Here is a 20,500-nt window from a genome sequence, read left to right on the forward strand (position 1 = left end):
ACCTACCTTATATTTTATTTTTATCCTCATTTTGTAGTTTTCACTTTACACCACCCTCTTTTTCTTGTTTCTTATGTTTTGTCTAATCTTCCTGAGTTACTTCCCTCACTTTGACTTTCTCAATTTTCTTTGCTTACCCTAACTTATTATTTACTTTTCTATTTCACTTTTTACGGAGGGTTCTTTATCACTGTTCATGTCAGCCGACCCCAAATCATTTTGGGGTTGTAATATTTCTTTATGAAGTTGGTGACTGGATAAGATTAGATTTCTGAAGAGTTTGGAAGAGGAGTAACTTTCACAATCTTTTCATCCTTGTCTTATTGTTAGTAACACGAGTATGCAGATGCTATCTTGTGAGGTTTCGAGGTTCCGAATCTGCGTTGTTCAGTTTGGTTTTTCTAAATGTGGGATGTTTTTCCTTTCGCAGCTGCCTAATATGCGACCACTTGTAATATGAAGCTTTGAGATGTTTCGAAGGAGGCTTGCATGTGGAATCTGGACCTCTTTTCAGGAGGGATTGATTTACCCTCCTGACATGTATTGTTTGCCATTCTGGCTAGTGTATCTGCTAAATTGGAGAAGTATTGAATGAGATTTCCTATGTGCTAGGAATCAAGATGGGTTTTTTTACTGTTAGGTAGGAGTAATTGTGATCCTCCAAGCAAGAGGGACCTTCGAAGCAGGCCCCTTTGTAATGTGAACAAAATACTTAGCAAAGTGGTGTTGGTGATCTGCTAAGATGAGGAGGCACCGTGGAGGAACGCTGAGAAATTTGTTGAGGTAGGTTTGCTTTGTCCACTTTCCATGGAGCAGCCTTTTACCAATTTAAGAGATCTGTATTCTTTCAGTCTTCAGCTGGTTTTAAGGCTGGGAGTGTAGTGGAGGAATTGTTTTGGCATGACTTTTGGTTTTGGGGTAAACTCTTAAAAGCTCCGAGAGTATTAGCTGATAGCTTATTATGTTTTAACTAGCTGATTTTTTTAGCGGTTTGTATGAAGGTGTTTGGTACGTAGTTGATTGCTACTTGATTGTGGTAAATGATCTTAAGGACATGGGCATATCCATTATTGTACATGGATATACCTTGGTAAGGGCAGTAATTTTTCAAGAACTTTTTAATAGATGTACCCACTCATTTCCGAACCTCTAATGTCAAGAAGCTGCTCCCCCAAGCTTTCTCAAAAAGAGCTTTTTGGGCCTTTCAAATATTTCAAATCTCTTGTTGCCAAACGCTTAAATTAGAGGATTGACTAGTCAAATCCTCTAATATGAATTCACACCTCTAATTTTTCCCCAAACCTCTCTTTACGAAACAGGGCTATAGTTGTCAAAATCAATAGAACTTTTTCATAGAATTCTGAATGATGTGGAAGAAGAAGATACGTTGTTGTTTTTTCATTATTTGAATGGAAAGGGAATCTTTTCTATAAGAAGTTAAACCAAAATTATTCAGGTCCTGACTTCCCAGCCTAGGTTACTTTGAAATAAAAAAAATGTCCCTCCTATGACGCAGGTTCCTTTGCTGCCAAGGGAGAGAGACCAACAGAGAAATGTACCTAAGAGAAGAAAGATTTACTTTGGCATGTTGTTGCTAATGCCAAAGTGGGGCAAGAATCTGCTGATCACCTCTTACTGTTCTGCCTTTGGGTTCCTTCTTGTTGGCACACATGTCTTTCTTTGTTGGTTCAAGCATTAAGGCCAGATATGCTCTTATCGCAAGGAAAAGAAAGATGGAGGAGATAACCGTTACATGGTTCCTCCAAAGGAAGGGAACCGAGGGTCTTCCTATTATTTTGGTTTTTTTGCAGTCAGCTTTCCTTCTTATCGTTTCTTTTGTTAAGGATCTCTTCTACCATCTCTAGGGTGTTGAAAAGATCTCCTATACTTTATTGGCCATAAATAGTCTCAAAACTTCAAAGTCAAATCTCGTCATAATTTACATTTGCTTTACACTAGGAATAAACTCAATCTGCAAAAGCATACACCTGTGATGTGTTTTTTTTGGCTACGGCAATAAATACATTAGGAGACTTAAGTTCTTGCATTGCGTTCGACTTTTTTGCTGCAAAGGTTGTTTGAGGTGGTATGCCCAAATTGTGGTTTGGCAAGTTCCTCTTAGCTATGCTGGGCTGGGGAGGCAAAAGAGGAGTTCAGGGGTCTGTTTACTCGAGGTTGGTTTGTTCAATTAATCTGTTGGTGTATTATATAGTTGAAGTTAGAGAATCTATCGCAATACGTCTGATAATGATTAATGCAAGATGAGAACATATAATAGATTACCAGGCGTGGACTAAACTTGATGATCTCTATTGGTGATTGCAGGAATTTTTGTGCAGTTTTCTTCTATGAACTAAATAGATAATTTTTTGTAATTTTGCGTTCCCCCCCCCCCCCTTTCAAAATTACCATTATAAAGTCATGATGCTACTGAGTCAGTAAATCTTAGTTGAACTCTGTTGCAGGTGAGTCAATCAGTTGCACTGTCGACTCGTGGTGACTGCGAGTACACAACCAAGGGAAAAGTTGCTCAATCTGGTGGTGCTGCAGCCTTAATAGTCATGAATAACATTGAAGGTTGGATTTAGCTTTTAAGGTGTTGATTAATTATCGTTTCTATTTCCTTTATATTTTGTTTCCAATACTTACCAATACAAAGTCCTAGTTAACTTAACTTAGTACTCGAAATGGAAAAGAACCAATGGGAATATATGTCAGTGAGAAAATTGATATTTTGGAGAATTAGTGAGAGACATGGGAACATCTAACGGTAGAGAACTATATCGAAGAGGATAGAGTATAGCACACAACCAAAACAAATAATTGTCATTTTTCTGTATCCAATAGTGGCAGAAGAAATCTGTATAACACCACTTCTTTTTTGTGTTTTTCTGTGGCTTGATTCTAGCTAGTTATACAGTCAGTCCCGAGATAGTTTTTAGTTTTGTAGCAGCATTGGATTTTACTTAACATTATGATGGTGAGAAACTGAGATCAGATGAATCTGTGTGCGACCTTACCCTGTTGGGTCCTTCTTAGATTATGTTGCTATGTATATTGCTGATGAAGATCACATCTGGGTCGGAGAGTAGAGGGGAGAGAACGGAGAGTAGAGGGGAGAGAACGGAGAGTAGAGGGGAGAGAAGGAGCAGAGAGTAAGGAGAGATGGTCAACAAGAAGAGGAAAGGAGAGTAAGGAGAGATGGTCAACAAGAAGAGGAAAAGAGAGAAAACAGATGGCTGGGAAGAAGATGAAAGGTTGTTCTCTGTTAAAAAGAGAGAAAACTCCACGTTAAATTTTTTTCGTGTCAGTTAAAATATTATCCATTACTTGGGGATTTAAGAAGACCAGACTGCAGGATATGTAGCAGCAGTAATTCAAAATTTAGCCTTAGATCCCAAAGAAAACAAAATCTAAGCTACGGAAAACTGCAACTTCAATATGTTGTACAATTAGCAAAAAGTACATGACTTATATAAGAGGAGAGTATATTGGCAAGTTGCATAGAGTCCTAGATGGAAAATAGACGGGAAAAATTGTATCTTCATATCATTAGGAGACAATTCTAAAATTTTTCCATGGAGTATTTGATTACCACTACAAAGAAGCGAGATATAATAATTCGTTCCACAAAGCCTTGTGAGTGGTTATTCCGGAGAAGATTGATAAAGAACCTAAGGAATTACTAGATATGCATATCTCTAGATAGGTTCCTCATTCCTCCTTATTCCTGTCATAGCTGTCTGTAATTTTGATAAAGGCAAGCCTGCTGAGGCCCATAAACTCAAACAATCTGTTGCTAAGCTTGCTGGCCATCTTAGAGTCCAATAAAGATGATTTTGATTGTTGTAAGCACAAAACACCTCAGGCAAATAGGCCGGTGTGATTTACATATTATGCATTGTGATCTTTAAGTCTTTCCAAATAGAAGTTTAAGTGAGAGCCTTAACTTTTATAGGAACTTGGGTTTTCAAGGGTAGATGATTTAGCTAGCATTTATGTAGTGCAAGGACAAAGTGAGTTGCCTCACCAGATGTTCGAAGCTTGATGATCGAAAAGTGCCAAAGTTTTCTCGTCATTGGGGATTCCTATGCCTCTTGCAAGTGAAAATTCATGAAAGAACTCAGGGATATTTTATGTTAAGTCAAAGTTAGGAAGGATGAAGAGAAGATATAGAAAGTGGAACTGAATTTTTAACCCACAATTGCGGAATGTAAAACGAAATGCACAAGGGCCAAAGCTTTAAACTCTTGACCTCTTACACTTAGCTACATCAACACGAGTTTTATGCCATTTTTTTGAGACTTAAGAGTTAAGAGGTACAGAGTATCATGTAGATTACATTTAAAAGAATTTTTTTTTTTTTTTGGGGGGGGGGGGGCGGTTGGAAGGTTTTTTTGTTAAAGGGAGAATTATACTTAAATTTTAGACATTAGATATACCTAAGTAAAGTTGATTAGTGACATAAAAGAATGTAAAGAATATCCCATTGATAAGAAAGACAAGTTCCCACTTTTAAGTTACTTGCATTTTCCTTTGCACATGTGAGAGATGTGACACTGAAGCCCAAGGTTTCTCCCCAAAGTCTTTCATCTTTTTACTTTTTTCCATGGTCGGTAACTTGGAGACTTATGCCATATTCCCTTTTCCTTTCAGAATGTTAGTAAAAGAGGTCATTAACTACTATACCATAGTTCGAAAATACGATTGCGGTAATGGTCACCGTGATGCGAGAACGGGGATGATACGGTTGTTGTACCTTTAAATATGGGCTTAAATCATGAAATATCCCTAAAGCCCGCCTAAAATGTGATTTTTTATACCTTTACGATGCGGGTAATATCGGCTCGGTTGATTTGAAAACCTCTACGACATGGACGATACGATACATTACGGGATTGTTTTTACACCATGTACTATACTCTTATCAAATTGTGATAAGAAAATAGAAGGGTAAATTGGCAAGCATCCCTTTGTTTCTGTTTTGTATTAAAGTGCTCGGTGCTATGGAAAAAAAAGTTTACAAGAATCTTAACTTTGGCTAGATTCTTAGACAATCCTATGTATTACCCAGTGTAACATAATTCGCTTTTCAGTTCGCGGTTCACTCAAAATGGGGAAAAAATAGGCGAACACCGACCATAATTCACTTTTTTTGGGTCGCAGTTTGCGGAAAGACTACGGAGTTATGTGATACTGGTCACTATTACCTCAAAATAGTCCATGGGTTTGGGGTTCTTCTGAGTCAAAAGAAGTCGATGTTAGTTTTAATGACAATAAATGAATAAATATTGGGAAATTTCCTAAGGTAGGTACCCGTGAGGTTTGACGTAATTCTCAAATTACCCCTCACATTTGGGAAATTCCTCAGATATCCCTGAACTTTGTCTTTGGGCTCAAAATACCCTTATCATACACCGAAATTCAAGTGCATTAATTTCCTAAGGTACCCTTGAAAGTTAAACTTTGAGCTTCAAAATTCAATGAGGGTACTTTGAGAATTAAGCCAAACCTCAAGGGTACCTCAAGAAATTTCCCATAAATATTCCCTCCGCCCTCAAGTACTTGAATTGTATACTACTTTGGCCAATCCATAAATAATTGTCTTTTTACCTTGCATGAAAAATTATCCTGCCCATTATACTAAACCTGTGTGATGTGGGTCCCTCTACTAACTATCTCTGTCACACTCTCTTTTCGTAATGTGGTGATGTGAGGCCCTCAGCTAATTATCTTTCTCTCAATCAATTTTTAATGTTGCTTTACTCCAGCTACTAAAAAATCTGCAATCCTATACTCTTATGTGTGCCAAACCTAATAGGATAATTAATTGAGGACCGTGGGTGTATATGTATATTTCTCTTTTAAAGTTACTTTTGTTATAGAATGGTGAAAGCTTATTCCTAATGTTTGGTTCATTCGAACCATCCGCTTATTAAAGGAAGGATAGAGAAAATATAACGGGATAAGGAAGGAGAGACAAAAAAGGGGAGGAAGTGTCCAAAATACAATCAAGTGGCGACTTTTATTTCTGTCCTCTGCCAACTGTGTTCTTTTTGTTTTTTCCCACATTCAGGTTGTATTGGTTTTCACTACTTTTTAAGCCATCTTATGATCTCTTTGGTGCTAGCTGTTTTCCTTTTTTAGCCACGGCATCATAAGAAAACATGTTTTTTGTTTGTTCTTTTTTTTTTTTCCTTTTTTGCCACTTGGAGATGATCAATTTTGTAATTATAATGTCCGAGTGCCTCTTCTTGCATCGTGTTTCATCTGTTTGAACTTTTGTGTGTGTTTTCTTAGTTTGATGTTGACAAAACATAGATATCTACAAGTTACTGTTAGTTTGGAATAATATTTGCCAGTTGACCGTTGATCATAGAAAATATAAGTCAAATTTTTGTACCCATCTGAACTTAAATATTATAAGAAAATTATTCTTAAAGCTAAAAAATATACTCCCTCTGTTTTCTTTTGTTGTTCCTATTTGGAATCGGGAAGAAACCAATGCCACTCAAAATATGGGCAAGATTCCACTATTTTATATAAAATTAAATTAACTAAAAATATTTTTTTTTTGCCCTTTTGAGTTATTTTACGTTAGGAAAACGATGATACAAAAATTTTGAGGGGGTAAAAGAGTAAAGTAACTACAAACTAGTGTGAACACATTTATTGCTCTTTGAGTTTCTCTATGTTAGACAACCAATTAGGCAAAATTTTGAGGGGTTCAAACTTAAAAGGTTAAAATTGACTACTAAATAGTATGAAAACACATTTATTGCAACATAAAACTAATGGGAAATTTAATCAATAAATTATATTATTTATGGGAAGATTTAAAATAGGAGCAACATATTGAAATTTCTCAATCGGGAATACTGGAACAACAAAAGAAAATGGAGTGAGTATATTACAAAATAAATCAGGTAGACGCAACGGAGTATTTTAAATTAAAAAGATACTCAAACGATATTGGGTTCCATATCTAGTTCCAAAAGGTTAAATCAGATAAGATGTAAGGGGATTAGTTTCATTCTTGAAGTGAACCAAACACATGGTATCAGGAATCAAGTTCCATACACCACCCGAGTTTCGTTCTTGATTCAAGTTCTACTGGCTTATGAACCAAACACCCACCTAACAATCTTAGCTTTGGACACTTTTGAGTGTACGAGCCAACTCAAAATTTAAGAAAACTGCCAAAGCTAATAAAAGTCCATTGAGTTTATCCAACATAATAAGTGATGTCTTATATCTGGAATGAACTGATTTGCTAATATCTTCTCTCATCTTGTAGCTTTAGAGGAGATGTCTTGTTCGAAGAATGAGACTGATTTGGACATTACTATTCCTGTTGTCATGATCTTGAAATCTGGAGGAGACATTCTAAACAAAGCTGTGGAAGCCAGGAATAGAGGTAACTGTTTCATCTTTTGGCTGAGTGCAACTCTTGGGATGTTCTTGCCAGAAAAAGGGAGATTGGTTGTGTGAGGAGCCAAAGAGTTAGCCTTTGGAGTAGAAGTATGGATTCAAATATTATAACATATATGTATATATATATGTATCATTTCTTTTTGTTAATGTTTTCAGTGGAAGTGCAAGTATACTTGGCAAAACGTTCAGTTATTGATCTTTCTAATAGCTCAATATGGGTGATATCTCTTGCAACACTAATTATTGCTTCAGTCTGGCCGGATCTAATACCACATGAGAAAAGTGATGAAGAATATGATGAATTGTCACCAAAGGTTACTACTTAAATTTTATTTCTGAAAGTTCAAAAAATATTATCCTTCGTCATCAATGTGTTTTTTATGTGCTTACAAGTTTTAGCTACTATCTTTCAAATAGTGTTCTCTGTGCTTGGAGCCTTGGACTACGATGCTATATGATATTTAGATGTGAATTTTCTTCTTTTAGAATCTAATGTTATGGCAGGGAGGAGAAACTTCCTCTTGATGCAGCCACTTGTACATTTATGCTCTGATTCTTAATTAAGTTGCAGCCTTGCAGGTAGTCCTACTTCATCCGGATAGACATATATCCCCTATAAACCCCTTTCCTGTTCCTCATTTTTGTAATATTTTTTTTTATGTGTTAATATTTTGTATATTTCAAATATCCTCAAGTGTATGTAACTTATAAACGCATCGGTAGAAAAACGATGAGCAAGTTAAGTTGACGATATGTTGAACTAGATGGTTGATTTCAAATTTCTGTCCACGAGGGATTATGCACGTACCTATTTTCGGTGAGATGCATGCAAAATCATTTAAAACTTCAGGTTTTTGAACGGTTTACATATGCTGACATGCAAAGTTTATGTGCTCTTGTTCTCCATTTTCTTTTAAAACCATAAAACTTCTTTCAATTGGATATCGTGACTCGTGAGGTTCTGTGACCTTGAGTATTTTCAAGTTGCTTTGATCTTTAATAATTACAGACTACTGATGAGAAAATGCAAAGGCCTTTTTCTGGGTTCTCTTTTTTGCTTGGTTTTCAGATTACCTTAATGTTTAACATGTCTGACTTGCTTTTATCACTTGGAAAATGTGAAGGGAAACTGGGGGCAAAAACCCTCTGTTTGCCTAAATTTGTAAATGATATTGGTGGCTTGGAAAGTTATGATGAACAAAGCTCAGCCCACAATACCTACGGAGGCAATATCTTTTTCGCCTTCCTTACAATATATCCCATTCTCATCTTCCAAAGACTTCATATCTTTACTTTGTCATCATGTTTAGAACTTCCCCCCCCACCCCCCACCCCCCCCGAAATTGATATCTGGGCCCTAGGAGTGAATTGTCTCAGTTAAATCTATTCATCTAGTGATGTCGTCACCTTTATTTTTGGGCAGGAATCTTCTGCAGCCACAGCCAAGGATGACTCTGAGAACGATATACTTGATATAAGTGTAGTGGGTGCCGTAGTGTTTGTCATTGCAGCTTCTGCCTTCCTGCTGCTACTATATTTTTTTATGTCATCATGGTTTATCAAGGTGTTGATAATTATGTTCGTAATTGGAGGATCTGAGGTACTTTAATGTTTTAACTCTTACATATATGCTGTTGACTGGTAGACAGTAGACATGCTCTGTGGTTAGAGCTGGATTACATTTGACTTCTGCTTTTGAATCGAGATATCTTTCTCCTTCCCAGTCATGAGGCACTCCGAGGCCAAAAATTGAGTATAAAATTGCTTTGTTAACTATTAGCAGATCTAATTTTCTATAATGTACCCTGGTATCTGCACTTGGATATCCTCTTGCATGCCTAGTGTCAATTTTCAGTAAACAAAATATGGAATCTACTAACTATTGAATAATAGTAAATAATACTCCCTCTTCCTGTTAATAGTTGTTCCACTTTGACTTTTGCACTATTCAGTATTCACATACTCTACTCTGACCTTATTTTTATCTGCAAAACTATAAAAACAAATGTTATCGCCTAAAATACTATTAGATTTGTCTCAATGTATATATCTTGTTTCCAAATATCTGTTTTCTTTCTTGTAACAGTTCTGCAATTTACATTCTCTAGCGTATACCATTCATGTTTGCCTGTGCTACTTCAATCTAAAGCTTCTCCATATGGTCTATTGTTAAAACTTAGAGATGTTGCATTTAAACTTCTGTGCTCACTTGTACGTTGACCATGTCTACAGGGAATTTACTATTGCTTAACAGGCCTTCTGCTTAGGTAAGTCCTTTCAGAATCATTCTGTATGAGGCTATATGCTCTATTATATATATATATATATATATATATATATATATATATATATATATATATATATATATATATATATATATAGAATTGAGTTCATATGAGAATGCATAATTACATGAGAAATGAGAATGAATTTTACGCTCTATAACTCTTATGAATAAGTGATATTTTTCTAATGAAAAAGTGATGTAACTCCAAACAAAAGAATATTAGAGAAAAAAAAACTAATTTTTTTTTTTTTTTTTTTGGGTTCAAAATTTTTTAGGGATATAACTCTAATGAACAAGTGTTGTAACTCTAATCCAATCGTGTGGTTGAGATTTATTCTCATTTCTCATGTAAGGAGCATTCTCATGTGATCTTGCCTCTCTCTCTCTCTCTCTCTCTATATATATATATATATATATATATATATATATATATATATATATATATATATATTAATTATTAAAATTCTGAATGCTTGTTTCTGTTTAATGCCACGAAGCAGACGATGTGGAAATGCCAGACAAATACATATTAAATTACCTCTTGTCGGTGAATTTTATGTTATTCGTACTTTGCTCTGGTTGGCTTGTTTTGGCTTCGCAGTTTTTTGGGTGCTGACACGGTTCAGATCATACTCATGGATTGGTCAGGATATTCTTGTAAGCCAATGATGACTACTTGTGTATTTTTTTCACGTTATAATCCTCGGTATGGGACTAGAATAAAGTGCTTGGTGTGGTAAGGACTTTTGGTTTCACCTAATTTCATCTATGTGTGATAAATAGTCGATAACTCTCTTATGCATGTCATTTGCTGGTTATTGTTTGTCATTGTGTAGAGCTCTATGGTTTCATCTTATGAAATATGGCTTCATTTTAAATAGTTGCGGACAGTGGTGGTGGATAATGCGTGCATTGTACTCCCAGGAGCACAATGAGAACTCTACTCCCACAATACAAAATAGAACATTTACGAATACGAAAACGAATATTTTACTGTTGAAGTGGAACATTGCAAAAATTCACTTACGAAAACGAACATTTTACTGTTACGAAAAAGAACATTTTACTGTTGAAGTGGAACATTACAGGAATCCAATTACGAAATTGTTGAAGTGGAACATTACTAGAATTTAATTACTTAAATACATATGCCTATCAAATATAAAACATATTTTCAGGGAAAATAGAACATATATTTTTTGGTGGAAAATAAGTTTTAAAAGAACATTATTTATAATAGAACATTTGGTTATTGAAAATAGACCATAATTTCCTGCTGAAAAATAAGCTTAAAAAAAGATTTGTTGAAATAGAACATTTGGTTATTGAAAATAGAACAATTTTTACGAAATATAGAACATATTTTTTGATGAAAAATATGCTTAAAATGAACATTTGTTTAAATAGAACAAATTTACTAGGTGCATGGTGTGCACTGTGCTCTTGGGAGCACAATAGCATTTTCGGGGGGTGGAGGTGCAACTTTTTCATAGGTGACCATATATATCTACTACTTAAACTAGAGATATGTCTAAATAAAAATCATTGTTTTTACTCTATTAAAGGTAAATTAAGTGTTTATATATTTTTTAAATAGGACAATGTTTAAATATTCATAAGCGTCAATCCAAAAAATCTAATCCACCATTAGTGAGCAATAATACAATTAGCTGACTTTAAGGTTCTCCATTCTTGTAACAATTATATAGGTCCCAAATTCATAATCTTTTTTTCATGTGTATTCTTTAGTAAATTGCAGTTCATTAGATATGCTATGAAGACGAAAAGTAAAGGAAAAGTCATATTTGATATTGATATTTTTCATATAATAATAAAATAATCGAAAATGCAATTTTCATCTTGTATAGGTTGAAAAAACTTCAATTTCTTATCCACGAATAAAAGAAGCCAATGTGTAATTGAAGTAGAAGTAAATACAATATGAATAATCATGGGGGTAGAAGTACAAAATTACACTAATTGCTAAATTAATGAAAACAAATCATTACCCACATCAAGGCCATGTACGGAAATTTCAGTTGTAGGCTTGTAGCTATTAGGTACCTTAGTGCTTCTTTGGTTGACATGGATAAACATGTCAGGTGAAAATTCAAGGGAAGTGGAATATTGAAGAGTTGTTTGGTTGACATAAAATTTAGTGTTTAATAAAGTTTAATGTTGGAATACTTTTTCTTTTCAAAAGAAAGAACTGGTATTCCAAACAATTCCTCTATAATAGCTACTTCTTTTAGTTTGTTTTAATTTTATCTACTTCAGTCTTCACAATAAACAACTTATTTTCCTTTAGGAGAATATTGACTCGGACAAAACTCTAAAAGCCCGTCGAAATGTATGTCAAATAGGGCTCAAGTCTATGAAAGGAGAAAAGTATGAGAAAATACCGATGGACTCTTGATTTTTGGACATGATGAATAAAAAGCTTTTAGTGGGCACGTAATCATGTCCATCAAACATTATACATGCCATCAAGTATGTCCTGTAGTTCTGCCACTCAGCATTGGGTTTGTTTGATCATTAATCTTTGTCCACATCTGATAGCAATATTCCATTCTTATGTATAGCAAAGCTCAGCTTCTCTTTGCCTCATCAGAACTTCTCCAGATATATTAAGATTGTGCTTGGTTGTGCATGCATTGCTCTTCTTCCTGCTCCAATAATAGCCTAATTGAGAATATTCTTATATTCTGAGTTCTATGTTTTGACAACGGAGAGCATAGCTCTGTTTTTGCAATTTAAAAGGGTTAGCAGTCTTAGCACTAATGAATGATGCATGGTGCTGAACTAAACGGACTTAAGCTTTGTAATTAATCTATCCTTATCTACTATTATTTTCTTGTATTCACATCTATATATCATGCATTGGCCTTATATACTTTGAGCGTTTGAAGCTACCTGGTTTGATTCCTTTTAGAAAATTAGGTATGCGCACAATATTGTGAGAAATTATTGATGTTCAGGGAAGCCTTCATATGCTTATCTGTGCTAAAACATCTTAAGAACTAATATCGTGCTGCAAATCATTGAAATTGTCCACCTTATGGATAAACGAGGGATTGCTTCCTATTTATCTTGTTTTCATCATTCTCTAAAAATCAAACTGATAATAAGTTGGGGTTTACATAAATTTGTAACTTGATGTAATTGGTTTTGTCAGGGAATTTGTTTTATGATCAGAGTTCTTCAGATTATTCGGTTGCCCAATATCAAGGTGAAAATAACTCTCTTCATTGCGAAATTTATGTATGGAAGCATACAAGACTGACCAAATTTGCAGTGTATTCACAGGTTGCAACAGCTCTACTGTGCTGTGCATTTTGCTACGACATCTTTTGGGTCTTTATATCTAAAGAGATTTTCCAAGAAAGTGTCATGGTTGTGGTGAGATTACTCGTCGTGCTCAAATGACTTATGTGCTGTTACTATCGGTTTTTCATCCATCGTTATGCATCTTGACTTATTCTATGACATCCCTTAATTTTCAATCTCTTCACCTTTCATGTATAGGCGTATAGTTAAAAGGATTATGAAATTAGGGCTTAAAGATCATTCCAAATTGTTTGGCATCATGGATATTTCTTTCGTTTATGTAGATTGGAGAAACCTCAGTTTCTTTCTTTTATTTATAAATAACTGAACCACATATTTAATTAATAAAATAGAGATGTCCTTCCCTTTATGTTTGATGCTTTAAAGATAAATGTGTTTGTACATACGAATATAAATTTATAAGCGGCTCTATTTTTGGTTTTTTACTCTAGTGCACTTGGAAAGTATAAAAGCCATAGACTTTTAGGCTATAGGCACTTTCCTCCTTGGCGTTCGCCGGTCAGTACTTTATATCATGTTGCTCAAAATCAAGAATAGTATTTCAAGTCAGCTATGAGTAAGATATATACTTAGAAGAAATAAAATTTCCTTTTTCGTAATGTTTTTGAATTGGACAACAGAAAACTAAGAAGAGAAAATTAGAGCCTTATATGTAAACATTGACCTCCATCAGCAGTCTGTATTCTATAATTGTGAAAAATTGGGAGGAGAACCTATTGTGGAAGGCCTGAGGATAGATTATACAATCGGTTTCTTTCTATCCCATTCCGTTCTTCTATATATAGATTCTGCTTTCAAAGGCACATTGTAATCGGAACTCATCTGGCAGCTTGGCACATTGATAAAACTTATCAAGAGAGGGGGTGGCAGGATTGGCAGCGATAGAAGAGGGGAAGGAAGGGGGACGGCGGTTCACTGGAGCAGGAAAGGGCTTTTTTATGAAAGAAAATCAGTTTTTTTTACCAGATACCCTGAGGTTTTATGAAATGCATGAGGTTGCCCTTTACTAGGTAACCCTTATATTTGGATATACCATACCATATACCCTCAATAACTTAATGGTGTTGATTCTTATAACTTAAATTACCCAAAATCACCTGACCCCTGATGCGTAAAATGAGATGGGAATGAGATATTAGTGTGAAATTGAAGGCTATACTTAAGTTCTTGAATGAAAAGATTAGTTTTTTTGTGTTTTCTTTAATGAATCTTGAATGTTAACTCAAGATTAAGGTTCGAAAATCCTATGCCTCACGCACAAGAAGTTCAATGATATGAAATTATCAACTCCTAACCAAGGGTGATAATAACTAGGGTTTGCATTCACTGCTTAAACTTGGATTCACTCCTAAAACGTTAATTCCACAAGGAATAGGTTAAACTCAAAAACAACACTCTCTACTTTATTCAAATGACCGAAAATATGTATTTATAATACAAGATTTTCCTAAACCTACTAGAACTAGGAAAGCTTAAAGATAAAAGATATCTTCCTAATAAAGATAACTTAACACGCCTAAACCTAAGATAATTACTATCTAATCACTAATCACACGCCTAATGTAAAATAAAACTAAGTATAAGACTCAATGGTAAGGAATTAGACTCCTACTCATAATAGGATTCCTTTATCATTTAAACATTTACTTAAAATAAACCATAAATTACATAGAATTCTAACAGAACTAGAATACTACATAATATTATTACTCTATCATATCACTACTTGGGCCACTATCAAAACTCTGTTGACCGCAAAAAAAAAGGCGATTTATATTACTATAAAGAATATTTTTGGCATAGTATCCAAAAGAAATGCAAAATTAAGGCGCACCTCATGAGTTTTTGAAACCGTGGAGGCACCTCATGAATTATGTGATACCTCAGGGGTACTTGGTGAAAAATCCAAAAGAAAATTTCATCTTTTTTTTGCTTTTGAGTTTTCCGGTGAAATATCCACTGGTGGTGCCAATCATATCAAAGTTTGGATAGTTGCCTGCTAACTCTAGTACGGATTATATTCAACATATCGCTAATAGTTAGCATTAGTTTAAGCAAATTTCAGTTATAGATACTGAATTGGATCCCTAATTCATCTTAATATAAAAATGGAGTACCCTTTCCTGATTACTTTTATCTTTGTCTCTTCATTGCTTTCTTTTTGTTTTATTGAACTGAACAGCCCCTGAAGGCTTTATAATTTATCGCCAGGTGGCCAGTGGTGATAAAAGTGGCGGCGAGAATCTTCCTATGCTTCTTAGAATCCCTCGGTTTAAAGATCCACTTTCTGGATTTGATATGATTGGCTTCGGAGACATTCTCTTTCCTGGTTTACTTGTCTCATTCTGCTACAGGTAGTTATTGTTCTTTCTTCAATTTGTTACTATCTCAGTTTTAATTTAGTTGTGACACTTTTAAAATCACAGACTCATGGGCAATTTTTGGAGAGGAGAGAGATAGAGAAAGAAAAGGGTCCCATGTGATAGGAGAGAGATAGAGAAATAGAGAAATAGAGAGATGTTATTACCCAAAATGAAAGTGTCACAACTAAATTGAAACTTACTAAAATAGAAAGTGTCACAATTAAATTGAAAAGGAGGAAGTATAATGATTTAAAAATTAGTCTTTTCTTTCCCTCATCTCTCTATATGTTTCTGTAGTTTAGTTGTCATTATACTCTAGACAACTGAAAATAGTACTGATGTCAATCATGAAAGTGCTCATAGATAGAGAAATGCCCCATACATGGAAGCTTTCTTCCAAAGTTGTGGAATCCAACATAGGCTAGACATGAATTCATTTTAACTCCAAGCAAAACCTCAAGTGGATGTACACATCGAAAAGAGCAATGTCCTCTACCCCCCCCACATTGGAAAAGTGCTTAAGAGATGCTCCAATTGTTAGGTGCATTGCCTTTCCCCACAACCAAGAGGTTGAGAGTTTTATTCTTGTATGGCCTTTGCTCCACTCTTCAGACCACAGAAAAGGCCACTAAGCACAAATTCGAGATCTTGTAGCATAGCAATAGCTTCAGCGAGCATTATTGACTATATGCCTAATATGAGAACAACTACAAGATTTGTGAACATTAATCTTATCCTAAATAATGAGGAGGGTTCAAATTTTTTGTTAGGTGCTTGTTCAACTTAATTATGCTACAGAGAGAGGATGTATATATATTAAAATTAAACTGTTCATTATCTTTGGTTGAAGAAGGATAAAGTTGAAGCTTAAAAGTATATATGTTTCTCTTTTTTAAACTTAAATTTGGCTCATCTTTGTTTGCTCAAAACAGATATGACAAGGCAAATAAGAGGGGCTTTATCAATGGATATTTTTTCTGGTTGACAATTGGTTATGGTATCGGTAAGTAGCATTCAGAACTTCTGATTCAGACTTCTCTGTTAAACTTTTCTTTTATTTTTTTTGAAGGTGAGGTGGGCCTCCATACTGAGTCCGTATCTTAGGCAGTACTCAGTTGGGATAACAGGCCGGGGAGGGGGAATGAAGGCTCAATCCCTCAATAGCAGTCCGGGAGATGGTATCATACCAAATGAACCCAACTCACACCTCCTTGGTTGAATTTAGCTGTCAGTTAATTTGCTGCTAGCTTCTTTTAGTAGCATGCCTGTAAAGTTTGCTTATGATCTATTGCAATAGTATCAAAGCTGAATATTTTCTCCCTCCTCCACCCCCCCCCCCTTTTAAGCCCCAATTAAAGGAAATAGAATAAATTGAATTAAAAGCTGAGTATGTAAAACAGAAGGAAAAATCCAAAGAAATAATCAGATGGAAATAGAAGTACAAAGATAAACTATAAGCTTCCTAGAGAAATCTCGTGGATGTATTTCTCACAGCACGCGGGTTTAGGCCCCACCTAGAGCATCTATGATATCTTGGATTTTTGCACCTAAAAAAAAGCTTGATACAACGATTGTGGGACCTTCTGTTTATAGTCATTTATAAGCAAAAGAAAAATCCATAAAGGCGTGACTTGCAATAGGAAGTTGCATGAGGAAGGGGAAGGTGTTAGTGCAGTTTAGTGGATTTTCATGTGTTCTCCCTACCACTTATGTAGGATATTTTAAGTAGCAGGATAATGGCATTATAACGGTGTTAGGAAGGCAGAACCGTGTCTACTGCATCAAGAGTATTCCTATGATTACAAGCTGCTTTTTGAGGTTTATAGAGGAGGTGGGACATGGTTTAAAATATTCAATGCGATCGAGGTATCTGTCACATGACAACTATAGCAGGCAATGCGATTGGTTTGAGGCCTAATATCTCGGCCACGGTAAGGCAGTAAGCTCAAATACTTTAAAAATATGGTGGTGATGCGGTGATGTGCCGAGGTTTAATTCCATTCATTTCTAATAGTCTAATATAATGGTACCTTTTCATATACGGATTATATGCAAGTAGTTTGATCACACATGTGTGTTTGAAATTATATTCAATGCTCCTGTATTGTTGAGCGAGTATCTGGCCTTACCTCTTCTAGTTAAGAGTTGTGTCCAAGAAAAAACAATGTTTTAGTGGTGCTTTTGTCGCTGATAAGTTTGTTCCATAACATGAAGAGGAATAAGTAGACGGGGCATGATTTTTGACTTGCAGAAAGCTTATGGTAGTCCTTGCTGGTGGTACTGATTAGATGCTAACAGGAAAGTTTTTTAGGCTTCATTGAGAAAATTAATTAGTGCACTTTCTATTTTCGTTTTTTTCCACCTTTTATGTGATGTGACTAGTAAGGTCTTGTCTATAGGACCAAGGGGTATCTTGGGGTGAAGCGTTGGCCATTGTTTTCTGACCATTTTGTTTCCTTTTTTTCTGATCATGATATAGCTGTGCTGTTTGTAGGAATACTTTCTCTCTTCTACAGCTATTGACGCCCCTCTCCCTCCCTCCCTCCCTCCCTCCCTCCCTCTGACCCCTTACCCCTTATCCTACCCTGAATGTAGATTGTGTTGGAGGTACTCGTGGAATTTGGAATGATATATGAATTTTGTGTTTCTTGCAGCCATTTGTCTTAAATTCACTTGTTTCTATTTGACCTTTCCAGGGCTATTCCTCACGTACTTGGCTTTATACCTTATGGAGATGGGTCAACCTGCGCTATTGTACCTTGTTCCATGTACATTAGGTAATAATATCACTGATGATGTATTGCTTTTCCTGTTTGCTCGTCAGATTTTTCCATCCTAATTAGAGTTGTGAAGTCGGGTGTGCAGCTGGGTTCATGTTAGGTCTTGTTCAGTTGGGTCATCTCAGGCTAACAAGCCTGCTATTTCAGTTGAAGCTTGGCTTGGGTCATATTTGGGTCGAGCCAATTCAAGTCATTTATCCTTCCAGGTTTGAGTCGAGTTCATGTCTTGGCAATTTCGGTCCAGGAAAATTTGTGGGATAATTCGATTTGGCTTTGGAAGGGGTTTATATCAGGTTATTTCGAACTTCGGGTTAGGGTAAAGTTTGGATAGGATGTTTATCGGATGTGACCTAGTTTTGTTCTAGACTTCTAGTCATGTTCGGATTCAGTATGAACAAGTTTAATTGGGGTCAAACTTGCTCATACTCAATCAGGACATAGTCATTTTATCCGCGTCTGTTCTAGGTCATGTCGGCTTTGTGTTATGTCTGGATTCTAATATAGTTAAGTCATAACAAATGTTGTTCAGCTGGTTCAAGTTCGATTTTTATTAAAGAGAGTCATTTCAACTTACTTATCATTAATCGAATTCAAATCTTCTTTCCCACAAATCATGTATCACTTTTTTGCCACTTATTCATTGGTTGTTTTATTACTATGACCCACCATTTAATAATTTGAAGTTTTAAAGTACAACATAACCAATATGAAGAAGTGACACACAAGTGCTATGCAGTTTTTGGGATAGAAGATTTGACAAGTGGGTTTTATTTCGGGTAGAGTTAGTGTGTGTTGGTTCAATGTTGGATTTTGTTGTCTCAACGAGTGAAAATCTATATTTTTCTCACCTTGAACTATCATAATTATACGTGAAATTATTGTATAATATTATATCTTCATATGGTCATACTTCAACGTGCTTTGTAACTTTAGAGTCGATTACTGGCAGACGATTTTATTGATATATTTTTAATGTGGTCGAGTAGAAATAAGTGCCTAAGTATTTAGAGGATTGGGCTCGGGTAAATAAGAGTTGAGTTAAAAGCTAGTTAGATCAACACACGGGTCGTGTTGATGTCGTGTCGGGTTCTAAACACATCAGATTGAGGTCGGTTGGGTTAGATGTGTGTTGTTTTGGGATAAATTGAATATGGGGTCTTCTCGGGTTAGGTGTGGGTTCGGTTCGAGTCTCAACATTGTCACCTTGGGTGTCCGGTCGTCCTTAGATTTGTTCGAAGTTGGAATCTTGAATTCTGTGGTCAACTTGGTGTTGGGTTGATTTAAGTTCTGTTTGGTTTAATCAATTTTTCGGAGTCCAGTCGGGCCTCATCATGCTTAATTTTAGGTTGATCCTTTTGGTTGTGTCCGCTTTTGACAACTCTAATCCTAATGACCAATTTTATTTCTGTTATGCAGGGGTGGCAGTTCTATTAAGTTTGTTTCGAGGTGAGCTGAGGAATCTTTGGAATTACGATTTCGAATCTGATGGACAACAACCTGCAGAAGCTTGAAAGGCCAGCAATTAACCAAAATTAATTGTTAATACTAGCCAAGATATGTTGGGCGAATCTTGATCCGAGATTGTGCATATTCTTTCTTTTGTTAATTGTTTGTTTTTTTCTTTTTTTTCTTTTTTTCTTTTTTTTCTGGGCAAGCGCAACCGTAACCTTGGGGTGTATCATTGTGTTGTATATAATGTATGATCTTCCCTTCGAAAAAAAAAAAATTGTATAATTTTCCCTTTTAAGAAAAAACAGTATGATTTACGGTATAGGACTAAATAAATTGATAATTTTTAGGGAGCGCACCATGGAGCGTATGCACGCTGAATATATGCTTACTTGGTTCACCCGGATCTAGGAACATGTGGTTTCTTGAATGATTTATGAAAGTTACTACCTCCGTTTGTTTTAGATATAACATATTGACTTTGGGCACTATTTATCCATTACACTTTGACCACTAATTGTTATTTATACATAAGAAAAAATAGTCATGTGAGATCTTGTTTGTTTCGTCACAGTATACACTTTCCAAATATATATTTTTTTATAATTTTTACTTTTATACAATTGGAGATATTATCGGTCAAAGTTGTGCATCGGCAAATGTGAAAAGTCCAATGTTACATCTAAAAAAAAAACGGAGGGAGTATTATTTTACAAGATTCTTCAACATAATAAGCTGTCATATTTAGCATAGTCTCAAAATGATTATATTACGAATCTAACCCCTTAAATTTTTTGGATTTTTTAACTGGAATAAAACAACTTTGGCCCGTTCTTTCG

General features: G+C 35.3%; 1 protein-coding gene across 6 annotated transcripts in view; it reads left to right on the top strand.

Moving 5' to 3' along the window:
* Nucleotides 1-19,983, top strand: part of LOC104893760 (signal peptide peptidase-like 3) — a 28,773-nt gene extending 8,790 nt beyond the window's left edge. For 2 of the 6 annotated variants that reach the window (XM_010679897.4, XM_010679899.4), the window contains exons 3-14: nucleotides 2,466-2,577; nucleotides 7,298-7,417; nucleotides 7,591-7,748; nucleotides 8,858-9,034; nucleotides 9,667-9,701; nucleotides 10,222-10,378; nucleotides 12,897-12,950; nucleotides 13,028-13,120; nucleotides 15,281-15,423; nucleotides 16,365-16,435; nucleotides 18,129-18,209; nucleotides 19,629-19,983. In XM_010679897.4, coding sequence (XP_010678199.1) covers nucleotides 2,466-2,577; nucleotides 7,298-7,417; nucleotides 7,591-7,748; nucleotides 8,858-9,034; nucleotides 9,667-9,701; nucleotides 10,222-10,378; nucleotides 12,897-12,950; nucleotides 13,028-13,120; nucleotides 15,281-15,423; nucleotides 16,365-16,435; nucleotides 18,129-18,209; nucleotides 19,629-19,723 — 1,296 coding nt within the window. In that variant the 3' untranslated portion in view covers nucleotides 19,724-19,983. Of the gene's footprint in view, nucleotides 1-640; nucleotides 784-2,449; nucleotides 2,578-7,297; nucleotides 7,418-7,590; nucleotides 7,749-8,857; nucleotides 9,035-9,666; nucleotides 9,702-10,221; nucleotides 10,379-12,896; nucleotides 12,951-13,016; nucleotides 13,121-15,280; nucleotides 15,424-16,364; nucleotides 16,436-18,128; nucleotides 18,210-19,628 lie in introns of those variants that run through there. The other 4 variants (XM_048644609.2, XM_010679898.4, XM_019249630.3 and 1 more) reach the window with 4 other exon arrangements.
* Nucleotides 19,984-20,500: the final 517 nt, after the last annotated feature.

Source organism: Beta vulgaris, chromosome 5 (genome assembly GCF_026745355.1).
Source record: "Beta vulgaris subsp. vulgaris cultivar EL10 chromosome 5, EL10.2, whole genome shotgun sequence".
Classification (NCBI taxonomy): Eukaryota; Viridiplantae; Streptophyta; class Magnoliopsida; order Caryophyllales; family Amaranthaceae; genus Beta; species Beta vulgaris.